The sequence below is a fragment of the Phoenix dactylifera genome, chromosome 15 (genome assembly GCF_051530095.1).
Source record: "Phoenix dactylifera cultivar Ajwa chromosome 15, Ajwa_hap1_PhDact_Kaust_v1.1, whole genome shotgun sequence".
In the NCBI taxonomy this organism is placed as follows: domain Eukaryota; kingdom Viridiplantae; phylum Streptophyta; class Magnoliopsida; order Arecales; family Arecaceae; genus Phoenix; species Phoenix dactylifera.
This window is the reverse complement of record NC_143204.1, coordinates 15,665,168-15,687,295: the sequence shown is the minus strand read 5'-3', so window position 1 is coordinate 15,687,295 and position 22,128 is coordinate 15,665,168. Positions and strand designations below refer to the sequence as shown.

Below are 22,128 nucleotides of genomic sequence, written 5' to 3'. Positions count from 1 at the left end.
AGGTAAATATCTATCCCTATCTAGTCTTTTGATGACATTAGGCTATACAAAGGGTGGATATAGTCTAGAGGGGTCGGATAAGGGTTGTAGAGGTGGTTAAAAGAAGAAGAATCGGATTTTGACAAATTTTTCCGGCACTACGGAAAAACTGTGTCGAAGTCCCAACTTCGGCAAATTATTTAGGGGGTCAAACGGCCTCCGATGATGATGCATGTTATCTCTTTGGAATCCTCTGTGAGTGTAGAATGTTAGGTAAAAATTTCATCAAATTTGGAGTCCTGAAAGTGGATCAAAACCGGGATGAAGTAACCCACTGTCAGTTCGGGTTACTGTTCATCCGGGTGGAAAATAAGGGATTTCATGCCATAATAGGGTATTAAGCCTAGATTAGGCTAAGGGAGACCTTGTACTCGTGCAAGGGAGTCCCTAATACACATAAATGATGAGTTAATTAATAGAAAAAGAAAAAGAAGAAAGAAAAGAAAAGATTTAGGGAACAGGGGAGTTGAATCAATTAAAGTTCCCTATGTTATAATTGGCACGTAGATTATAGCCCTTGATACAAGACTAAATGTATTGTAAATGCATGTCACAGTTGGGCAAGAAGCTAGGGAACAAGAGGAAGAAGTTTCCCACTGCCTGCTGTAGATTTTTGGAGGCGTATCAGGGCTGTGCCGGATTGATAGGTGAGTGGGAGTCATGTACTTTGCACTATGAGCATTCTTAATTCATTTTCATGAATGTCGCCAAGTGTGAATTGATTCCACTTGAGCATATTGATTGATATTGTAGTAGATTCCTCTATAATCTTGATTCTCCATGCTTGATTATTCTGTACATGCATGTGAGGGAACATTGAGAGGAATTACGAGGGGTTGATGAGTAATCAAATTGATTCCGAATTGTGAAATGACTTCTTTTGTAAATTGATTTCATTTCCTCTATTTCAAAGACTTGTGAGTGGTAGCCTTGATTATACTCTTTTATGAGTAGTTAAATTGGATCTGAATTATGAAATGATTTCTTTTGTAAATTGATTTCATTTCCTCTATTTCAAAGACTTGTGAGTGGTAGCCTTGATTATACTCCTTTATGAGTAATTAAATTGGATCTGAATTGTGAAATGACTTCTTTTGTAAATTGATTTCATTTCCTCTATTTCAAAGACTTGTAGAGCCCTTCTCATGGTATATTGAGTTGCATTGTACTCCCGTGATTCCTCACTCCCAACCCTGATGTTAGTTTATGATTGGGTCATGATCGAGTGAGTGGTAATCTTGATTATACTCCTTTTTAGTAGAGTATTGGGAGGGTGCATTATGGCATTTATGCATGGCTTGGCAGTATCTGCAGGACACCTATAGTCGATGGGGTTGAACATCGGCCTTTGTGCACATAGTAGCCTTCTGGGTGGGCGGAGCCCAGTCCCTTCCTAGGGGGGGACACGGCCCTAGGCGTAGGATCGGCCGGTCCTACGACTTATATTCTGCTTGCCGCCGGGCATAGTAAGACCCCGCGAGGTGCAGTATGGCTTTCCGCGGATGTAGAATTCCCGCGAGGTGCCGTTTAGTATGTAGATGTGAGATGGATTTCTGTTCTGGATACTGGCCAGCATTTATATGATCAGTGTGGTGTCTTATCCTGCATATGCATGTGACAGTAGGGAGTTGTTGCTGGTTCGCCTGGGGCGTAAAACCCACCTCCCGATAGCTGTCTAGCATTTATGTTATCAGTATGGTGTCTTATCCTGCATATGCATGTGACAGTAGGGAGTTGTTGCTGGTTCGCCTGGGGCGTAAAACCCACCTTCCGACAGCTGTCTAGTGATGATTTACATATTGGTGTGATGTCATATTCGATATATGCATATGGCAGTAGGGAGTTGTTGCTGGTTCGCCTGGGGCGTAAAACCCACCTCCCGATAGCTGTCTAGTGATGATTTCAGCATATTGACACCTGATTTGTATGTTCCAGCATTATGATCTGTTGAGCATATTCATGAGTAGCATATATGTTTACTTGATTATTCCATATATGCTTCAGATGAGTTGATATTGATTGTGGTGATATTGATGATTTACTCCATATTCTCTATGTTGAGATCATGTTCATCTTGTTATTGATCTTGAGATTTCATCTCGAGCCATGATTATATTCTGTCTCATGTGCATAGTACTCTCTACTCCACTCACTGAGTATTTATATACTCACTCCCCAGTTTTGTGTTTTTGATTGCAGGGCAGGTATTGTATAGAGAAGAGCAGGGTTAGAGATTGCCTGCTAGCTGTGCCGCTCCATAGTGTAGTATAGTATAATGTAGATAGAGGTTTATCCCCTTTTGGTGTATTATAAACCTTCTATTATATATAGTGCATAGTTACAGTCATAGATCCTGTTGTGGATATGGGTTTGACCATGGATGGATTAGGAAGCAAGTATATATATGTGTGCAGATCAGTTGTGTGCCTGTGATAATGTATTGCTATATATTGTCCAGGTTTATATGTGACAGATTATGTGATTGCTGCTCTGACAGGTAGTGTGTTGTATGTATTGAGATAATCCTGACAGGTCACTATAGAAAAAGTGATCATTTTGTGCATGCATCATGCCAAATTTTTCAAGATTTATTGATAATTGATAGGTAGTAGGGTTCTACGCGGTGGCTGGTGGCCTTATGCCTACCCGCACCCTAGGACCGTCGCGGCGGCCCGCCGGGAACGGGGCGGGGGTCGTGACACGTCCGATCCTAGGTCATGCCGCGTGTCCGTTTTGAACCCCGTAACGGCACGCTCATTGATGAGCGGGGAATTCCGATTACGGGATCGAGGCGTCGCCTCGTCGAGCCCAAGGACCCTCACCATGAGTCCGCCGCACGAAGCGATCTTGGCGATCCAAGAGACGCCACCCCCGTTACACCCGCTCCGAGAAACGTAAAGACACGAGCTCTACCATAAGTTCGCTGAATAAAGCAACCTCGAAACGCCCCAGGGCGCGGGTCTCGCCAAAAACACTCCGAGAAACACGAGGGCGCGGACGAGATTCGCCCCTCAACTTTAATGATAGACTTTACTTCCCACGTCCGAGCCCGCAAGCCGCTCGAACTCGGAAGTCGGGGGGTAGTATTGGGGGAATAAGATTTTTCCCCCCAAGTGACACAAATGCCCCCAAGAAGCCGCACAATCGCCGACCCTGAACAGCCGAAGTCGGCGTCCGACCTCGGAACGCCCGACCTCAAGACATCCGACCTCGAGACCTCCGACCTAGGAAAATCCTGATGCTCAAGGTCTACCCTTGTCAGCCACCTACTACGGCCGTACTCCTCTGAGGTCCAACTGAGGACCATACTCTGCCACTGCTTCAGCATTTATTGCGCATGGCCGCTGTAACCCTCCGGTTCACTCTACAATTAATGTGGATCTCCGGCTTACTCCACCATTAATGCGGATCTCCAGCTTACTCTACAATTAATGTGGATCTCCGGCTTACTCCACCATTAATGCGCATGGCTCTTGACATCTACGGATCCTCGGCTCTCCACGGCAAGTTAGCCCAGCAAAGTCTGGTCAACCATGATAAGTCTCTGATCTCGGCCATACCTCCGACACCAATGCAATGATTCGCCTGGTAGCGTACTGGTTCGGGTCGTACGACGCCCTCACCGCCGACATCAGCACAATGATTCGCCTGACCGTGCGCCGACCTGAGCCACATGCCGAGCCGTACTATGGCCTCGCCCTGTTACATCATAGGTAAACCGACCCCCACCTATAAAAGGGAGCCTTGGCTTCTCAGGAGGGGGTTGGGAAATTCCGCGCCTTACAAGCACTGTTCATCTCCTCCTTACACTACCTGCCCCCTCCCTGACTTGAGCGTCGGAGGGCCGGCGCCGGAAAACCCGGCCACCGGTTTGTCTGCAGGCACCCAGACGGAGGACGCCGCCCGCTGACGGATCGCTGCCCCGCTGTGAGGACCTCCTGCTCCCTCTCTCCGGCCACCCCAAGTGGAGGACGCCGCCCGCCGACTGGTCGCCGCCCCGCCGTGGTGACCCGCTGCTCCCTCTCACTCGACCGAAGATTGCCCACGGGTCCAATTTCCAGCAACATATATATATATATATATATATATATATATATATATATATATATATATATATATGACTAGTAGATAGAAAAAATGCAATGGAAGAAAAAAAAATTATTTTCAAAGATTAAAATAAAAATAATAAAACTAATCATGTTTTTGTTGCAAAATCCTCTAACTAATTCAAAAATGGATATCAAATTAGAGGTTGCCCTTAACACGAGTGAAAGATAAAAGGAGGATTTCTAAATCAGACATCAGATCCTTAAATAGGATTAGCACAGACTCATCAAGATAATTTTATTTTGTGTAAAATATTTGTAATTTTTGCTGGTAAATTATAAATAGCATCTAATATTTAATTTTTTTAATATATTTTCTAATGCCTCGGGAATTCTAATGCCCTAAGGAAGCGGGATGGACTCCGACAACCGCTTCTCCGACTCTCCTTCGCCTCCGCGGCCTCTGAGGTCGAAGCACCACAACCGCTCCTCGTTCTGCCTCTCCGCCTGCTTCGGCGCCGCCGGCGATGGCGGGGCGCCAGGCTCTCCCGACGGCGTTGGCGAGAGGCAGGGGGCGTCGCTGCTCCGCTCCCCCTCCACGTGGCTCCGCTTCAAGACTCACGAGCTGCCGGAGCTCCGGGGGAAGTGCCGCGCCCTCGTTTCCTCCCACGCCGCGGGAAAGCACCACCGCCGTCACCACTCGTCGGACTTCACGTACGACCCACTCAGCTACGCCCTCAACTTCGACGAGGGGTTGGAGAGCGAGTTCGCTGCCAACGCCGAGGACCTCCGGTATCGGTGCTTCTCGTCCCGGCTCCCGGCGTCGCCCTTTCGGACGGTCGGGGTCCCTTTCGATAAGGCCTGGGAGGGAAAGGGGATCAAGGGGATTAAGGGGAGGGAGGCTCCCCTGTGACTCCCTACCGTGGTCATCCCGAATTCTCCGGGTTTTTCGACCTAATTTGGTCGGAAATCTTGGATTTTCTTTTCGTAATAACCAGATAAAATTTGGGTTTCTACAGTTTCTTGGCTTCTAATTTGTCCGTTTTAATAAAAAAGTTGCTCCTTTTGGTGCAATTGATTTTTTTTTATGGAATTTGGTGCAATTGATATTAGATACCTCCTTCTTCCGTTTGGGTTTTAGTTGCGTTCCAAATGATTTTCTTTTTTGAGGTAATGTATAAATCCTTGTCAAGAAAACCAGATTCCAGTTACAGAAGCTAGAATTTTGTGTAGTTGTTGAGAAATCCAGTTCATTCCTCAAGGAAAAGCTTTGTCAGCATATCATTTCGATCAAACAAGTTAATTTTCATCAGTGATGGAATGAAAGATGCCTTTTTTTTCCATCTGGCTTTCGATTGTCAATGAAAAAGATGTTTCCTTTGGTGCCCAGTAGATTTCATCCAAGGATACTATGTTGATATCATGGAGAGGAGTCAGCATTCTAAGAACTCTATACTGCGGAGAGGTTTGCTTCTCGTATGCAATCATGTTTAGATATCAGATCTCTACAGAGGCTTCATACTCGCATCATAGTGCATGGATTTGGAGATAGAATCTATCTGGGGTCCAAGCTGTTGAATTTGTATGCTAGTTTTGGTGGTTTACCTGAATGGGTATTTCATTAACTGAAACCTTTCTCTTTGCAATTCAGCCATCATTGGATATTTTGAAGCTAGTTATTTCGAGGAAGCTCTTTGTTTATATTTAAATTTGAAGTCTCAGGTGATGAGTATTGATAGTTCAGCTGTTACATTTGGTTTGAAGTTGTGTATTGAGCTCAGGAATGTAGATTTCGGAAGAGGAGTTCATGTGGATGCTTTCAAGATTGGTCTAACGAAGACTAATTTGTCGGGTTTCTCTTGTGGGTTTCTTCTCCAGCTGTTGGAATATGGAGGATGCATAGCAAGCATTTGAAGTGATCCTGGATAAGGATGTTGTTTCTTATACAGCAATTGTTACAGGGTACGCACAAATGTCTGCTTCCCGGTACATGCAAGGCAGTTGGAATAGCTTGTGACATTTAGAGAGAAGGATTGGATGCCAACCGGGTGACATTGGTGAGCTTGCTGCAGGCAGCAGGGAAGTCAGAAGCAGTCAAAGAGGGTTGATCAGTCCATTGTTATGCCCTCATGAGGGAAATAAGTATTTCGGATGAAGTTCTTCAGACCAGTCTTATAGATAGGTATGCTAGATTGTGCTAGGGCCTCTGCTGCTTCTGTATAGAGGCAAATGGAAAGAAGAAATGATGCTTCATGGAATGTCATGATTGCTGGACTCATACATTGTGGGCAGACTTCTGCGGCTCTCAAACTTTTTTATCACTTATGCAACAAGAAGTAAGCATATACTCTGATTCAATCGCTTTAGCAAATGCCCTTTCAGCTTGTTCTGACTTAAATTATGCCCACCAGGTCACACGTATCCATAGAAGAGGTGCTTGATTTGTTTATTAAATAAGCAAATATTAAGTGTATATTAGTATATATCAAGCAAATATGTTTATTAATGTATCATTAATTTTTGTATTAATTTAGTAGACTAATAATTTTTTGATTTAAAACAGTTTAATAAGCTAATGTGCTTCTTATTAATGATATTATATTATTATATTTTGATAAAGAATCATATTAAATAAGAACCATACCTATTAGCCAAATAAAGATCTCTATAATAACAAACACAATAATTACAGCATATGGGATGCATGGATACTGCAAAGAGGTGCTTGATTTGTTTAATCAAATGCAAAACGAAAAATCTGAAGCTGGATAAGTTAACATTCACTTAGGCCCTGTTTGGGGGAGCTTTTGGAGGGCCAGAAAGCACTTTCTGGCCCTCCAAAAGTACTTTTAGATGAAAAACTGTGTTTGGTAAATTTTTTAAAAAGCTGTTTCAGCTTTTGCGGAAAGCTGAAAACAGCTTTTGGGAGAAAGCTGTTTCAGCTTTTGTGAAAAGCTGAAACAGCTTTTGGGAGAAAGCTGTTTTAGCTTTTTCGGAAAGCTATATTTTTGACCAAAATACCCCTATTTAAAAAAAAATTCCTCCCCCAAAACCGTCTCACCGCCTGTTCCTCTCCCCTCCTGTTCCTCTCCCAACCCACCTCCCAACCCACCCGCACCCCCCCCCCCCCCCCGCCCGCCTGTTCCTCTCCCAACCCACCTCCCAACCCACCCGCACCCCCCCTCCCCCCCGCACTGCCGCCGCCGCCGCTGCTGTGCCTCCCTCTCCCCCGCCGCCGCCGCACCCCCTCCCTCTCCCCCGCCGCCGTAGTGCCGCACCCCCTCCGGCGCCGTCGGCCACCGAGACTGCCGCCGGCCACGGCCCGGCCCCCTCCCGCGGCCGCCGCGGCCTAGCCCCCTTTCGGTGCTGCCGGTCGCGCGGGAGGAGAAGAACGTAGAAGGGGGCAGAGGAAGGAAGGAGAAGAAGAGAAGAAAAAAAAAGAAGAAAATAAAATAAAATAAATGAAAAGAAAAGAATAAATAAATAAATAAATAAATATTTATATAAATAAATGAATGAATGAATAAATAAATAAGATAATAAATAAATACATTTCAATGGATAAAATAATAAATAAATAAATGCATAAATAAAAATATATATACGAATGAACGTATAAATAAATAAATAAAAAGAAAAATAATGAGTGAGTGGCAAATAATCTGATCCTTATGATATTGATAAGTATAGTGAATTTGTCGCCATTGCAAATAGTTAAATAAAGAGATAATCTGTTAAACAGATAAATGGTTATTTATTGTTGTATTATACTATAAATATATTATTATATTACATTATATCATAATACATTAATATGTAATGTTAAATAATTTAATATTATGTTATATTATGAGAAATTAATTTATACTAATAATATATTATTTTATACCTTTATTATTGTATTATACTATACATATTATATTATATTACCTTATATCATAATACATTAATATGTTATTTTAAATAATTTAATATTATGTTATATTATGAGAAATTAATTAATACTAATAATTATAATATTTTATATCTTTATTATTGTATTATACTATAAATATAATCTATATTACATTATATCATAATACATTAATATGTTATGTTAAATAATTTAATATTATGTTATATAATAGAAAATTAATTTACTCTAATAATTATATTACCATTATGCTATGCTATGCAATATCATATTACTATATTATAATAATAATATTTTATATTACAGTAATATTATACTATATCGTATATTATGTATTAATATATGTTATGTTTTATCATGCTCTATTGTATAATACTATGCAATTTCTTTTATGGTAATTTTGTCATATAAAAGTACTTTCTCAGTTTGTTTACCAAACATATGTTAAAGTGCCACAGCACTTTAAAAATATAGTTACCAAACAACAAACAGCTTTTTATAACAGCTCTACTTCAGACAGCTCTACTTCCAACAGCTCTATTGCCAACAGCTCCCCCAAACAGGGCCTTACTGTGGTTTCAGCTTGCACCCATGCTGGTTTATTGAAGAGGGTTGGCATGTCTTCAAATCCATGAATGCTAGAGTATTCCATTGCTTCACATGGAAGAGCACTAGGTTGCATGGTTGATTTATTGGGTCGAGAGGGTCAACTTGAGAAGCATATGACTATGTGAAGTGCTGTCCTTTGAGAGGCAAGGCCAGTGCATTTTGTTCTTTACTTGCTGCTTGCAGGATTAATTCATAGAAACACAAAACTTGGGGAGTTTAGTGAAAGACAGCTCCTAGATCTAGAGCCTGTGAACTCCAGCAATTATGAGTACTGGTTTCAAATATATATGCTCAGGCTGGCAAGTGGGTGAAGCGGTTAATTTGAGAAATGAGAACCATAGCTAAAGAAAGAGGGTTGAGAAAAATTCCTGGTTATAGCCTAATAGAATCAGAAGAATGTCTGTGGGATATGAAGCCCTTGAAAAAACAGCTGCTAGATTAAAATTGTGCAACCATGCTGGAATTTCCATCAGTTGCGAATCATCTTTCCTTTGGATTTTGTAAAAGAAAAGGTTGAGGTGAGATAGAATACTGCACATTATAGTCTTAAGTGTTATATTTTAATATTTATTGATTAATTGAAACTTGAAGATAAATAAGGTCTTCTTGGCACTTTAATTTTATCAATATATGCAGCTCAGATTGTTTCTTATTAGCAGCACTGCCTGATCCTGTCCTGAATTTCTTTGCTTGAGATCTTCTAGCCAAGTAGAACTTGTTGCTATTCTTTTCAATTGCATATTTGACAGGGGGAACCAACAGGTAACTGGTGCTTTATCCCTCATCTTACTTCCTGGTTTCTCTTGTGTGCATGCATCGCAAACACTACGAACTATTTAATCTTCTGATAATTACTCTCACTTTATGTTATTTTAATTTTTGTGCGCACAACAAAATGTGATGAAGTTCATAAGTTAATATGATAATATTTCCTTGCGTTTCTTCACTGGCGTGCAACACTAATATGTACTAAAATATGGTCTGCCTCATTATGTTATAAATTTGCAAAGCAACCTTGTAGATTGTTACAGGAAGTTCTGTTAATTTAGGTGAGTAGGATCTACCTCTGAAATTATGCAAATGGTTACCTCATAAGTGCTCTAGGATAGAGACTGGAAGTTGTTGATATTGCATTTCTTGATAAAATTAAATGAAACTTGTCCAGGAGATAAAATATGTAAAAGAAAATTTAATTACTGTATCCATATAATTGAGACTCTTGCAGTAGCAAGCATGCCTTTCTTGGCCAAAGATGCTATAAGTTTGATGGCTGCAAGCCATTCATTGTAGAAATCATTAATCAGAAAAATGAGCATAAATTTCTTTGTCTAAGTTATTCTTTCCTGTGAGAAGATACTGGTAGGTTTTATGCAACATGCTTCTTTGTGAGGGCACAACATTGGGATCCTACTGTTGCCTGAAATTTATGATTCATGGTTGTCAAAGGAAAAGAAGAAAACTCCTCCATTGTGTCTGATCATTAATTAAGCAGGCTTTGATGTTCTTTTCCGTTTGACTCTCTAAATGGCATGTTTTAGTGATTAAATGAACTGATGTTGAAATATTGAGACAGATTTCGAAACTATAAAACTTCTGTGATTCGATGATAATTAAGGCCCACACTTACGCAGGTTTCATAGTTCCATGGAACGTTTGTACCTCATCTTCCCTTTTATTCTAATTCATTCTGCTTTAGGTAAATCATTGGATGCTTGTAGCCTCATCCGCATGCGTAGTGATATCGCCCTCGAAAATTCCTCATATGGACAGAATTTTCTGTCTAAAAAGAGGAATGATACTTTTCAGAACATCCCACTCCGAAGTTAGTTCATAAACAATTCGAGTTCAACAAAATAACAAGCTCATCTAAGCTCAAGTTCAAGTCTCATTTAAGTTTTGGTTTGTTTATAAACGAGGCAATTCTGAAATGTTGCGAGTTTCAGTTTGTGAAAGCAAAAACCTAGGCTCCACTTGATAACAGGATCATTTAGGTTTCAACAACTGTAGTCAAGCCGAATTGTAGGGTGACACAAGTTTGAATAACTTGTGTGCTTACAATTTAAGCATTGAGTATTGACCTTCCAAATCTTCGCCGATCTATTTAAAGCTTCATCGGCTCATATGATATTAGCATTGATGGGAGGCAAAATGGATTATTCTATTCCGGCACAGAGTCACCCAACTCCGGCCAAGCAAATTTTAGAACTGAGTAGGCCGAAGAGGCTCCCTCGACTGCAGGCAACGACCTCGCTTCAGCCCCGTCAAGAGCCAGGCTGACCTCAGCCTCGCCAAGAGCCAAGCAGACCTCGACCCCGCCAAGAGCCAAAGCCGACCTCGGGTCTTACCGAATATCGAACCGACCTTGGATCCTACCGAAGATCGAGCCGACCTCAGCCAGAGCTGACCTCGGGTCCTATCAAAGACCGAACCAATCTCGGCCAGAGGCCCGGCCGACCTCGGACTTCACTAAGGGCCGAGCCGACCTCACCAAGTACATGCCAAGGGCCATATCCTGCCACACCTGCCAAGGGCCATATCCTGCCACACCTGCTAGAAGCGATACTCTGTCACACCTGGCCAAGATCATTCCTTCTCATGATAAGGATGATCTATACAGCAGCCACCTGGTCGTCCTTGTGAGGACTATAAATAGGCCACACCAACAACACTCAAGAACATTTTTTCTTCTTCCCTACAAAAAAGACTCTTCAAAAACTCTACTAACTTAGCCATTGGAGGGCTTCGCCGAGATTCCGACGAAGGCTTTGTGCAGGTCCCAAGAGCGCAGGAGGTGGCTCCCCTTCTCCATCTCGTACGGTAGCTCGTCCTCCTCCGGCGTGGTCACCCTCAGGCCAAATTTCAACCACAACAAGCATATATAAGGTATGGAAAGGATTAAATGTAACCTTATGCATAAAGAAAAGTTACCTTCATATTTGAGATCTATAATGTTTTGGATCTATAATATCTAAGTTATAATAAAATAATTTTATGATTGCAGCAGGGCTGATCTTTGAGATTGGGACTCTGAAGCTTGTCAAAACCCCACCAATTTCCACCAAATTTCGTTTGCAGTTGGCTCATCAAAACCGCGCTTCCCAGGAAGCAAAACCCGATCTGCACGCAGCTGAACGTGAAGCCACTGTGACACCTGTATCCAAATCCCCACGCGTCGCGTTCCTATTATTTCACAAGAAGCCTGTCCGCGGTCTCCCCCTAACACCTGTCTCGCTCCCCTTCCCCAACCCCCCGATATAACCGAGGCTGAGCCCTCGCGCTCTCTTCTCCGAGCTCGTACGCGTCTATTCATGGCGGACTCCGCCCCCCAAACTCAAGCCTTCGATCTCGTCATCCTCGGCGCCTCCGGCTTCACGGGAAAATACGTCGTCCGGGAAGCCCTCAAGTTCCTCGGCGCTCCGAATTCCCCTCTCAAAACCCTCGCCCTCGCCGGCCGCAACCCCTCCAAGCTCGCCCAATCCCTCGCCTGGGCCGTCGCCCCCTCCCCTCCTCCCACCATCCCCCTCATCTCCGCCGACGTCTCCGACCCTTCCTCCCTCCTCGCCCTCTGCCGTCGCACCAAGCTCCTCCTCAACTGCGTCGGCCCCTTCCGCCTCTATGGCGACCCCGTCGTCGCCGCCTGCGTCGAGGCCGGCGTCGACTACCTCGACATCTCCGGGGAGCCCGAGTTCATGGAGAGGATGGAGGCTAAATACCAAGAGAAGGCCGTAAAGGTGGGATCTTTGGTGGTTTCGGCCTGCGGGTTCGACTCGGTGCCGGCGGAGATGGGGCTGATGTTCAATTCGAGGCAGTGGGTCTCGCCGGCGGTGCCGAATCTGGTGGAGGCGTACCTGAGCTTGGAGTCGGAGACGAGGATTGTTGGGAACGTGGGGACCTACGAGTCGGCGGTGCTCGGGGTGGCCAATGCTGGGCAATTGCAGGAGCTCAGAAGGTCTAGGCCCAAAAGAGCTAGGCCTGCGGTAAGACAATTCTTCACCTCTATCAGTGTTAAACCTACACCGAAATTTCGATTGGTATTATGACTAATAGATATTATAAGTAGGAAAAAGCGGAGGAATCTGATCTTCTTTTTAAAGCTTATATCTTTGTATCTGCTTCTTTGTGTCATGCGGGGAATGGAAATTTTGCAAATAACAGGAGGATGTTTCTGCAGCAGCTGTTTCATCATCATGCCTTCATTGCTTTTTTATGCAAATCCTCTACTTCTTATCCACTGTAATCTAGACAGAGTTACATAGCACTGATTACCGTGCCCAGGTCATTTCCTTCTCTCATGTCCTCAAACTCCACTTCCATGTTTCTTCATACCTTGAACAAAATACATCTTTGCAATCACCCAGTAATCTCTATATTTATTCATCCTGTGCAATCTGGCTGGTACAGCTACAACTCTCCTCCATTGATAGAATCAACTAATCATTCCTTTCTTATTGTTTTCCCTGCTGTAGGAGCCCAATTTTTATAATACCCATTTTAGGTTTTTTGAACAAGGCTCTTCAGAAGCAGTCAAGCACACTGTTAACTCCTTTTGCTGTTAACTTTCTGTCTGGACATTTAAAGGCCTCCATGATTCCAAGTCGAAAATTCTGCTGGACAGCGAAGACCTTGAAAAGAAGGAAGAGGCTTTGGATCTCTCCATTGAGGAATTAAATCTTAGAAGCAATCTCAATCATCTGTTGATGATATATTAGGCAAGGAGGAACTCTAGCGGAAAGAAGGAGTCCCAGCGGCTTAAGGAAGGCGATTGAAACACTTTGTATTCCCCTAAGGTTGCGTTGGCTAGGAAGACTAGGATCCAGATCTTGTCATTGTTGGTGGATGGTCTTGAATATTTCAATCAAGGGATCTCTCAGAATCTCGGCTCCTACTTCAGACACCTGTTCGAGGACCAGAACAAACTGCCTGTTTCTCTGAACTGAGAGCAGCTCCTTGGGCCTCAGCTGCATGACCTTGATCCTTTCACCTTTGAAGAAAATAAAAGCGTCGTCTTTGGATTTGGTAGCATGAAGGTCTGCCCTGAAGGTTATTCTTATTGGGATTTGGTTAAGGATGATTTGTTGGTGAATTTTTTATGCATTTTTATAATGGTAGCTTCAGCGTCTCTCCTTTCAACTTTGCTTGCCCATCCCTTATACCTTAGAAGGAAGGCTCTGTCTGTCCTAAGGATTTTTGACCCATTAATTTGCTTAATGGTTATATAAGATGAATCACAAAATTGATGGCAGGTTGTCTAAATCTACTTTTTCTTTCTCTTGTTGATGAAGCCGAGTCTGCCTTCATCAAGGACAGACTCATGAGTCACTCATCCTTGTGAACTTCCTGTTTGCACATGAAGTCATCTCATACTACAAAGAATCAGGTACCAAAGGTGCTCTTTGTAAGCTTGATTTCGAAAAAGCATTTGATAACCTCAAACTGGAACCTCTTTTCCCTCCTCCAAGCTTGCAGCTTCCTTGAGACTTGGATCTAGTGGATTAAATCCTTATTTCCTCCTCCATTGATGTCTTCGTTGATAGATGCCTAAGTAACCGGTTCACAGGTCGAGGCGACCCATTGTCTCCAAGCCTCTTCATCCTGACCGTTGACTTCCTTACCAAGCTCTTCTAACAAGTCGGCCATTATGTTGGTGGACTCTTCGATAACTTCTTAAGCCTACAATTAATCGATGATTCCCTCCTTTTCTGCAGTGCCACACCCTCCTGCTTGTCAGCTGCAACGGCCTTATTGTTGAATTTTGAGATTATTTCCAGCCTTAAATGTAACCTTTATAAGAGCTTTCTTGTGTGTATTAACCTGGAACCATTTGAAGCTGATTATTTGTCTAGGATTATGAATTCCAAGACTAGCTTGTTCCCTACTGGGGCTTGCTTCTTAGTGACAAAAGTCCCAGAAAAACATTATCGGTTGCTTAGAAAAGATAAATAGAAGCCTGGCGGATGGTTACCTTGTGCAAGCACTGTACTCTTCCTCACGGTCATTCACATGATCTGCATAAATTTTCAGGTCTTTATAAAGCTTGTTTCTCAAATTACATAAAATAGATGCATTAGATGCTTTACAGACTATATGCTCGAATTAGCTCCTTTTGGTCGTGTTCATATATTGATTTAAATTGACAAAAGGTTTATGCAATGTCTGCAAAATTATGTTTGTTTTGGGTCATATATAAGAAAGGAAATTTAACTCACAAGATAGAAAATCTGTTCAGAAAGGTACTTCAATGCAATCAGATTTATTTGTCAAATTTTTGATGCAATAATGTTTTTATCTTTTAACAAACATGCATTAGATGCTAAGTTAATAAAATTGGAGAGCAGGGAAAAAATAAATAAAATGAGAAATTTAGTGTCTATTTCTGAGATGCTACTCTTATTGCAGATTCCAGGCCCCCCACCTCCCAAAGGACCATTAATAGAGCACCAAAAGTCAGTTGGACTTTGGGCAATCAAGCTCCCCTCTGCTGATGCCATTGTTGTCCGCAGAACACTTTCTGCTCTAACAGAGAACCCATATGGTCTCCAGGGTGTTGATGAAAGTGAAGAGCACATTGAGAAGAGGAAGAATTTCTGGCCAACGGTGAAGCCTGCTCATTTTGGTGTGAAGATTGGCACAAAATCTCTGTTGGGCATCGTGCGGTTCATCGTAACTGGATTGTTCATCGGCCTCTTTGGTACATTTGCTTTTGGGAGATCGCTGCTTCTAAAATTCCCTGAAATATTCTCTCTCGGGTGGTTCAGAAAGACAGGACCGACAGAGGAAGAGGTGAGAAGTGCTTCTTTCAAGATGTGGTTCATTGGAAGTGGCTACAGCAATGGCAGCCTTGCATCACAAGGTGGTGGAAAACCAGATACTGAAATAATCACCAGAATATCAGGCCCCGAGATTGGATACCTGACCACTCCAATTATCCTAGTTCAATGTGCTCTTATTGTGCTGCACCAGCGCGCTAACTTACCCAAAGGAGGTGTCTATCCACCAGGGATTGTTTTTGGTCCAACCGATCTCCAAGAACGGCTCCAAGAAAATGGGATATCTTTTGAAATCATCTCAAAGAAGAGCCTCTCACGTTGACCTCATGTTTCAGAGTTTAAAGGTCAGTCTTTGCCAATGTCGTTTTTGTTTATGTTATAATGCTGGTAGCTTGTTATAATCCTATAGGTAATGATGTTGCAATGGGACTCAATCCTAAACTATGTTAGGGATGCGTTGTTATATTATGCAATGGAATGCTACTGTTGATGCTATTACCATATTTGAAGCAGCTGCAGGGCCATGAGGTCCATAGTGTTGTTAAATCTCATGTGCTATCTAATTAGAGAGGAGGTAAGCTGTTTCATGGCCATAATAATGGTGACCATGGAAGGCACCGTGTAAATACTAAAGATGGAGTGAGAACAAATCAGGTGGTAGCTGGGAATAACAGCGGACCATGGATAAGCGGGTCTTGGATACTATAGTAAGGACATGGAAGCAAGACCAGGATAATAATCAAGTCGAGTTTGGACCAAGTTCCCAACTCGTACTTCCAAAAGTTTTACTATCAACAGCAATCTCAAACAGGATGTAAATCTCCAGAAACAGCTTCACCAAAGCCATTCTAACTTCCATTGTCAATATTATTATTGCTTGGAAGTGACTCTCTCTAATGCTGCCTCACTATGAAAGTTCTAGTAACATTTACTAATCTCATTGATATGCAAGGTTTTAAATCTCGTGAGCCAGCTTTTCTGATTGCATTCTATGGAACGGAACATGCCGTGGTTCCATCCTGTCTTGAAAGTTTGAGACAATATGGTGGGATGATGGCATCCCTATGCTCGATGGTATCCACATCCCACCGAATGTCCCACCAGGATTTGAAACCATACTGGTAAGATCCTCAGTTTGCTCCCACAATATCTCATCTTTTCTATTTGCTCGTGGCAGAAAATAATCCTGATAATCTTCAAGCCCTTGTAATATGTTGTAACCAGTTTGATGTATCTACTTCAGCTTCACTTGCAAATGTATTTTTTTGCATTGTCTTAAATTTCTAACTAGTAAGTATACTAGAATCTGTTTATTTCTTTCTTTCTATCAGATTACAAAATCATGAAGATAAAAGCTCAAAGAAAACAGCAACAGCTAAGCCTATAGCTTGTATATGTGAACAGTTCAGTTTATAAAGTTGATGAAAGTTAGATTATTACTGACACCTTTAATTTGAGCCCACCCTATATTACTTAAAAAATTATTAACCGAATAAATTGGGTGGGGCGTCTCCGTGCCCACCATGTTATTAAAAACTGAGATAATGGTTATTCTGACAGAGGACCCAGATCGAGATTAACCACTATGTCAATTTATTTTGGCCTAGATGGGAAAATGGAGAATATGGAAAAAACTAAGGTTTTTCAGGATCTTAGCCAATATTTTAAGATGAAAATATTAAAATTCAGGAAAATATTAATTTATAACTTGTAAAAACATCTATCAAAATGATACAGGAAAATATTGATGGATGTCCAATATCAATACAAACCGAGATTTTGTGAAAAATTTCTTGACACACAATAAATTCAGTATGGCCCCAATATTCCATAATTTGTGTTATGTCATAGTAAGGAAGTTTTGAAGTTGGGAAATATTTTCTTTTAGTTCCGTCTATCCTTTTAATCTTTTTTGTGGAGTATCTTTTTTCTCTTCAAAATTTCCTTCACTTAACCATAAAAATATTCCCAAAATGTTGACCTTATACATCCTTCCTTACATGATAGCATGTCAAGGAGAAGGGGGCCCGTTTCGTTTAAGTTGCGGAGGGATCACTTGATAGTGGTTTGTTGGGCTATTTGGAAAGAGCAGAACTAAACTTGCTAAGAAGAGCCCACTATTTTTTTGTCTTTTCAAGGATTCAGGGGTGCTTTGTAACTCAAAAAGGTATAAAGGTTTTGGCTGAAAGCTTACCATAGAGCAAGATACGCCATCTTGGTACCGGACCTTATACCGGTGCTATACTGTTACTATCACTTGGTACGTCTTACCAACTCTTATACCAGTACCGAATCAATATAGTATGGTATGCTCTGTATCATTTGGTTCGGTATGGTATAGCATACCTTGCTATTGGGCATTGGAGAGTATAGAGATAATCATTTTGGTTATTGGTTTCATTGACTCTCAATTAGTTGTTTGTATCCTACCTTTTCTTTTATTTTTTTAATCTTAGTAAATTAAAGGAGGAGGGGCTATCCCTCATCTCTTTTTTTTCCCAGTGAAAAAATGAATAAATTATTTGTTTAGTAAGATCATATAAAGAATTTTACCTTCTATGTGTTAAAAGATCTTCATTTATATCTTAGTAAGAGTTTCTTTTCTTAGTATACAGCCCTCTATTGTATTTGTCTAATATCATCTTAAGTGATGATTACCTACTACAAGGAATCTCTAAGGAAAAAGTTTATACTTTACAATTATCATTGGTTCCCCTTAACAAATGCCCCCGAGTCATTGGTTAGGAATAGTTCCCTCACTATCTCAAATGACAGGTACTCTTGTTTGCAATGGATTACTTTAAGATTTTCATGGCAACTTAGAGTTCCTAATATAAATCAGTCACAAGCTTTATTTTCTAATTTTAACAACTCCAGTTCTACTACGTACACTTCCTATAATAAATCTTAATCACTAATGTGGTGGGTTGGTGATTGAGATGAACAAACTTTAGAAAATTTCAGGGAGCAAATATTGAAACATAATTGATAATTAAAATGGTATATTTAACTATTCTTAAACAAGCAATAAGAATAACATACATCACTAATGATTAATTGGGGAAATTACCTTAAAGAACACACCTAGGGCATTCATTAACATTTCTCATCTTGATTTATAGTAATATGTGCTTGAATCTTCATTTGATTTTGTCAAGCTCCATCCACATAAATTTAATGTTGAGCACTAAAAATATTAATAATCTTTAGTTGGCTCGAGGGGTCATTTTGTTGCCTACAATTTCAATTGTTGGAACTACAATTGCAATCGGAATTGTTAATGCAAATCGGTGTTTTTTTTGGTTGCCTATTATTGATAATTGTAAATAATTTGTAGCTGTTTGGTTGTTTGTGTTCAAAGATGTGGTAATTCTCTAAATATTTGAATAGGTTAACCCCCATATAAGGGACAAACTATTTAATTTTTATTACATTTGACATATAATAATATTACTCATTACAATTTACTGACTTTAGTAATAGTTATATAATAATCATAATTTTTATCATGTTATTACAATTAAAATATTATATAATTTGATTATAATTTATTATTACACTAAACGATAATTATATATAACAACATTCATGATCTTGCTATATATTAATATATTAGAATTAACATAATATATTATTAATGTAATATCCTATAATAACATTTTATAATATCTACTTGCTAACATAAAGATATATAATAATAATACATTATAATGACATATTCTGTAAGACTTTTAATTTAGTAAATAGTTTATCATAATAATTATTGATATACATAAATGTTTCATTGTAAAAAATACAATAATAATTATTGCATCATTATAATGATGCAATTATTATATTATTACACTATATCAAAATAATACCATAACATTATAATAATTATAATCATTTTATATGATGATTAGTATGATATAAATCATTATAATATAGAATAAATCTTGTTACTATTACTATTATTATGAAATAAAAGAGCTATATGCTTTCAATAGGCACAAGCATTGCAAGGGACACAAGAATACTACCTATATAGTAGATATTTTGCAAAGCAAATCATGGTTGCTTGTCAATATATGCTGCAGCCAAAATAAATTTAATTTACAGAACTTTCACAAGATTCGTTGAAATACGTGAAAATCAACAATTCATCTATAAGTAGCTCTTGGTGGATGCACACAAGATCCATGCCTAAATTGAACTCTCCAAATTGAAATACTATTATTGATTAACCTACGCTAAATTGATCAGATTAAATTCCATACATACTAAATTTTCTTGTACCTTTCTCCTTCATTATTGTTTGACATAGAGTCAACAGCAGCTCCCACTAGATGTGTAATAAAAACTAAAAGAATATTAAATTGCCTAATTAGCTGAGCAGACTTAGCTCAGTTCTTTAGCATTCCTCTCCACATCCAAGAGGTCTCAGGTTCAGTTTCAAGTGATGACAAACCTATTGTGATTCTCAAAAGAAAAAAATCACTTAAAGGTTCAATAATACTTTCCAATTCGGGATATTATTGCTAAATAATATATAGTTAGCTGACAAAATTTCTGCATATCTAACCGTGAATTCTATCTAATGAAAACCTTGTATATTAGAAGGAATATTGTGACTGCTACCAAATAATCAATTCATAAATATAGGTCACTGGTTCGAACCAAACAAGAAGACCAAATAATTTTCTTTAAAGATGACTGATCATAAAAGCTAGCAGGACAACTAGTCATATATTATAAGGAACATAGTAACAAGAACCAAACAATCCATTCAATAAATTTAGGACACCACAATAGAACAAAGAAAAAGACCAAAATATTTCCCTAAAAGAAAGAACCGACCACAGAAGCATAGCAAAATATAAATCAAAACTAATTGCCACTTACATCCTATCAAATTGTACAGTTCATCCTCAGAGAAGTATGACTCAATTTTTTGGTTCATACATTGAAAATATGCGAGCCAAACAATCATGCAAGGGCACAGTATGCTGCCTTTCAAGTATTGTTCTTGTTTCTTCTTCTTCTTCTTCTTCTTCTTCTTCTTCTTCTTTTTCTTTTTTTTCTTTTTTTTTTTTTTTTTTTTTTTTGCTTTAACGCGTTCTTCAGACAACACGTGTCCGAATACATCCAAAAAAGTCAAAATACACAATCTCACATAGTGCCAATGACAGCTCCCTCTCTCCTGCCCACAGGGCGTATCCTGAGTGGTGGGCTGCGTATGCAGCCACCCAGTCGGCCGTCCCATTGGCCTATCTGAATACATGCGTGGCCTGAAAGGCCGCGCCATCCCTCACCATCATCCCGATGTCCCAGATCGGAGGGTGGTCTGTGCTCTCGCCACTCGGTCCCTGCTCGATCCACCCAATAACTGTAGCCGAATCGCCCTCCAAGATGATCGAGCAAGCCCGCAACACCTGCCGCGCGTGGCGAAGACCTGCCCAGGCAGCTCGCAACTCTGCCCATGGAACTGATATGTCGAACAACTGGCAACCGCCTGCTGCCACTACCCTGGAATGAGTAGAGGAAGAGCATTCTGATAGGCAACGAGTAGAGAAAGAGAACTGTAGAGGAAGAAAAGGGTGCCGTCGGGCACCGGCGGAGGAGGAGCACCGAAGACGCTAAGCATTTGATACCGAAGCGGATGGAGGAGAGCGAGGCGGCGACATAGAGGCCCTGTTGAGAGAAGAGCAGAGCTTGTCCGGCCATGGAGAGATCTCTCGCTCTTGTGCTCTGGCCAGCGATGTCTTGAGTGGACCAAGGAGGAGAATTCTGCTTCAGTGGCACGTGGTGGACTGACATTGAATAACCACATTGCATGAGAGCATGGTCTCAACTTGGGTTCGGCTCAACCAGAAAACAACCTGCCTGACTCGTTCATTGAATAGGACTAGGTTAAGGTTTTGTAGACTATAGATTTGGATAGAATATATATATATATATATATTATATTATAATTGTGTTTTAGTCTGGTAAGCTATAAAATCATATGAATGTATCATCACAATGTATAAATATTTGAAATGCCAATTAAATAAATATTAATCCAGCAATAATATCAAAAATATTTCTTTTGTCTTAAAACTTTTAAACTAATTAACATAGTCTAACCCAACCTAACCTCACACGAACTCAAATCAATCTAGATTTAGCTTGAGACCAAAATGGATTTGAAAACTGAGTTTAGTACAAAGTTTGGATTTAGTGTTCTCACTAAATTTGACCTAATCTAACAACCAAGGAAACCCTAAATAACTGTAATAACTATTACTTCTTAAAATGAATGGCGCTACAATATCACAACATTGTGCCATATAGTTCATTTGTAGCAATAGTTGCTTCTCAACTATTTTGAGTTGGTGCCAGACTCATCTTTTGAAGGGGACTCCAACACTACTATCGTATGAATTTCTCATTCTTCTACATGCAGGTTATCAACGGACTCCCTAAGATGAGATATATTAGCTTTGATTTCAATAGCACCGACGGTCACCATATCGATTATCGCATACAAAAAAAATGGGCAATAAGGTGGCAAATTGGTTAGCCGGGAAATCTATACGTAGTGAGCTACTTACTCTTCAAAGGACGGATGTGTGTGGTGTGAAATATCTAAAACTTTAGTTATGCTCATTTGGTAAAACTTTTGATGGGGCAGAAAGTATTTTCTGACCCTCCAAAAATACTTTTGGATAAAATAAAGATATTTGGTAAAAAAATCAGAAAGCTATTTTAGCTTTACTAGAAAGTTTAAACA

The 22,128-nt window shown here is 40.3% G+C and overlaps 2 protein-coding genes and 1 pseudogene across 2 annotated transcripts; all 3 read left to right on the top strand.

Moving 5' to 3' along the window:
* Positions 1-4,456: 4,456 nt before the first annotated feature.
* LOC103707399 (uncharacterized) lies at positions 4,457-5,317 on the top strand. The gene has a single exon (XM_008791866.6). It carries the CDS (start codon positions 4,501-4,503, stop codon positions 4,996-4,998), a length of 498 nt encoding a protein of 165 aa, XP_008790088.3. The 5' UTR covers positions 4,457-4,500; the 3' UTR covers positions 4,999-5,317.
* Positions 5,318-5,446: 129 nt separating this feature from the next.
* LOC149751249 (pentatricopeptide repeat-containing protein At1g06140, mitochondrial-like) lies at positions 5,447-7,037 on the top strand (annotated as a pseudogene).
* A 4,689-nt stretch (positions 7,038-11,726) lies between these two features.
* Positions 11,727-15,920, top strand: LOC103707455 (Saccharopine dehydrogenase). The gene is made up of 2 exons (XM_008791952.3): positions 11,727-12,584; positions 15,004-15,920. Exons 1-2 carry the CDS (start codon positions 11,916-11,918, stop codon positions 15,694-15,696), a joined length of 1,362 nt encoding a protein of 453 aa, XP_008790174.2. The 5' UTR covers positions 11,727-11,915; the 3' UTR covers positions 15,697-15,920.
* Positions 15,921-22,128: the final 6,208 nt, after the last annotated feature.

Excerpts from the sequence above, each read along its gene's own strand:
- LOC103707455 (XM_008791952.3), top strand. The coding sequence starts at position 11,916 with ATGGCGGACTCCGCCCCCCAAACTCAAGCCTTCGATCTCGTCATCCTC. Across the intron at positions 12,585-15,003 it reads CCAAAAGAGCTAGGCCTGCG|ATTCCAGGCCCCCCACCTCC; the intron begins GTAAGACAATTC and ends CTCTTATTGCAG.
- LOC103707399 (XM_008791866.6), top strand. The coding sequence starts at position 4,501 with ATGGACTCCGACAACCGCTTCTCCGACTCTCCTTCGCCTCCGCGGCCT.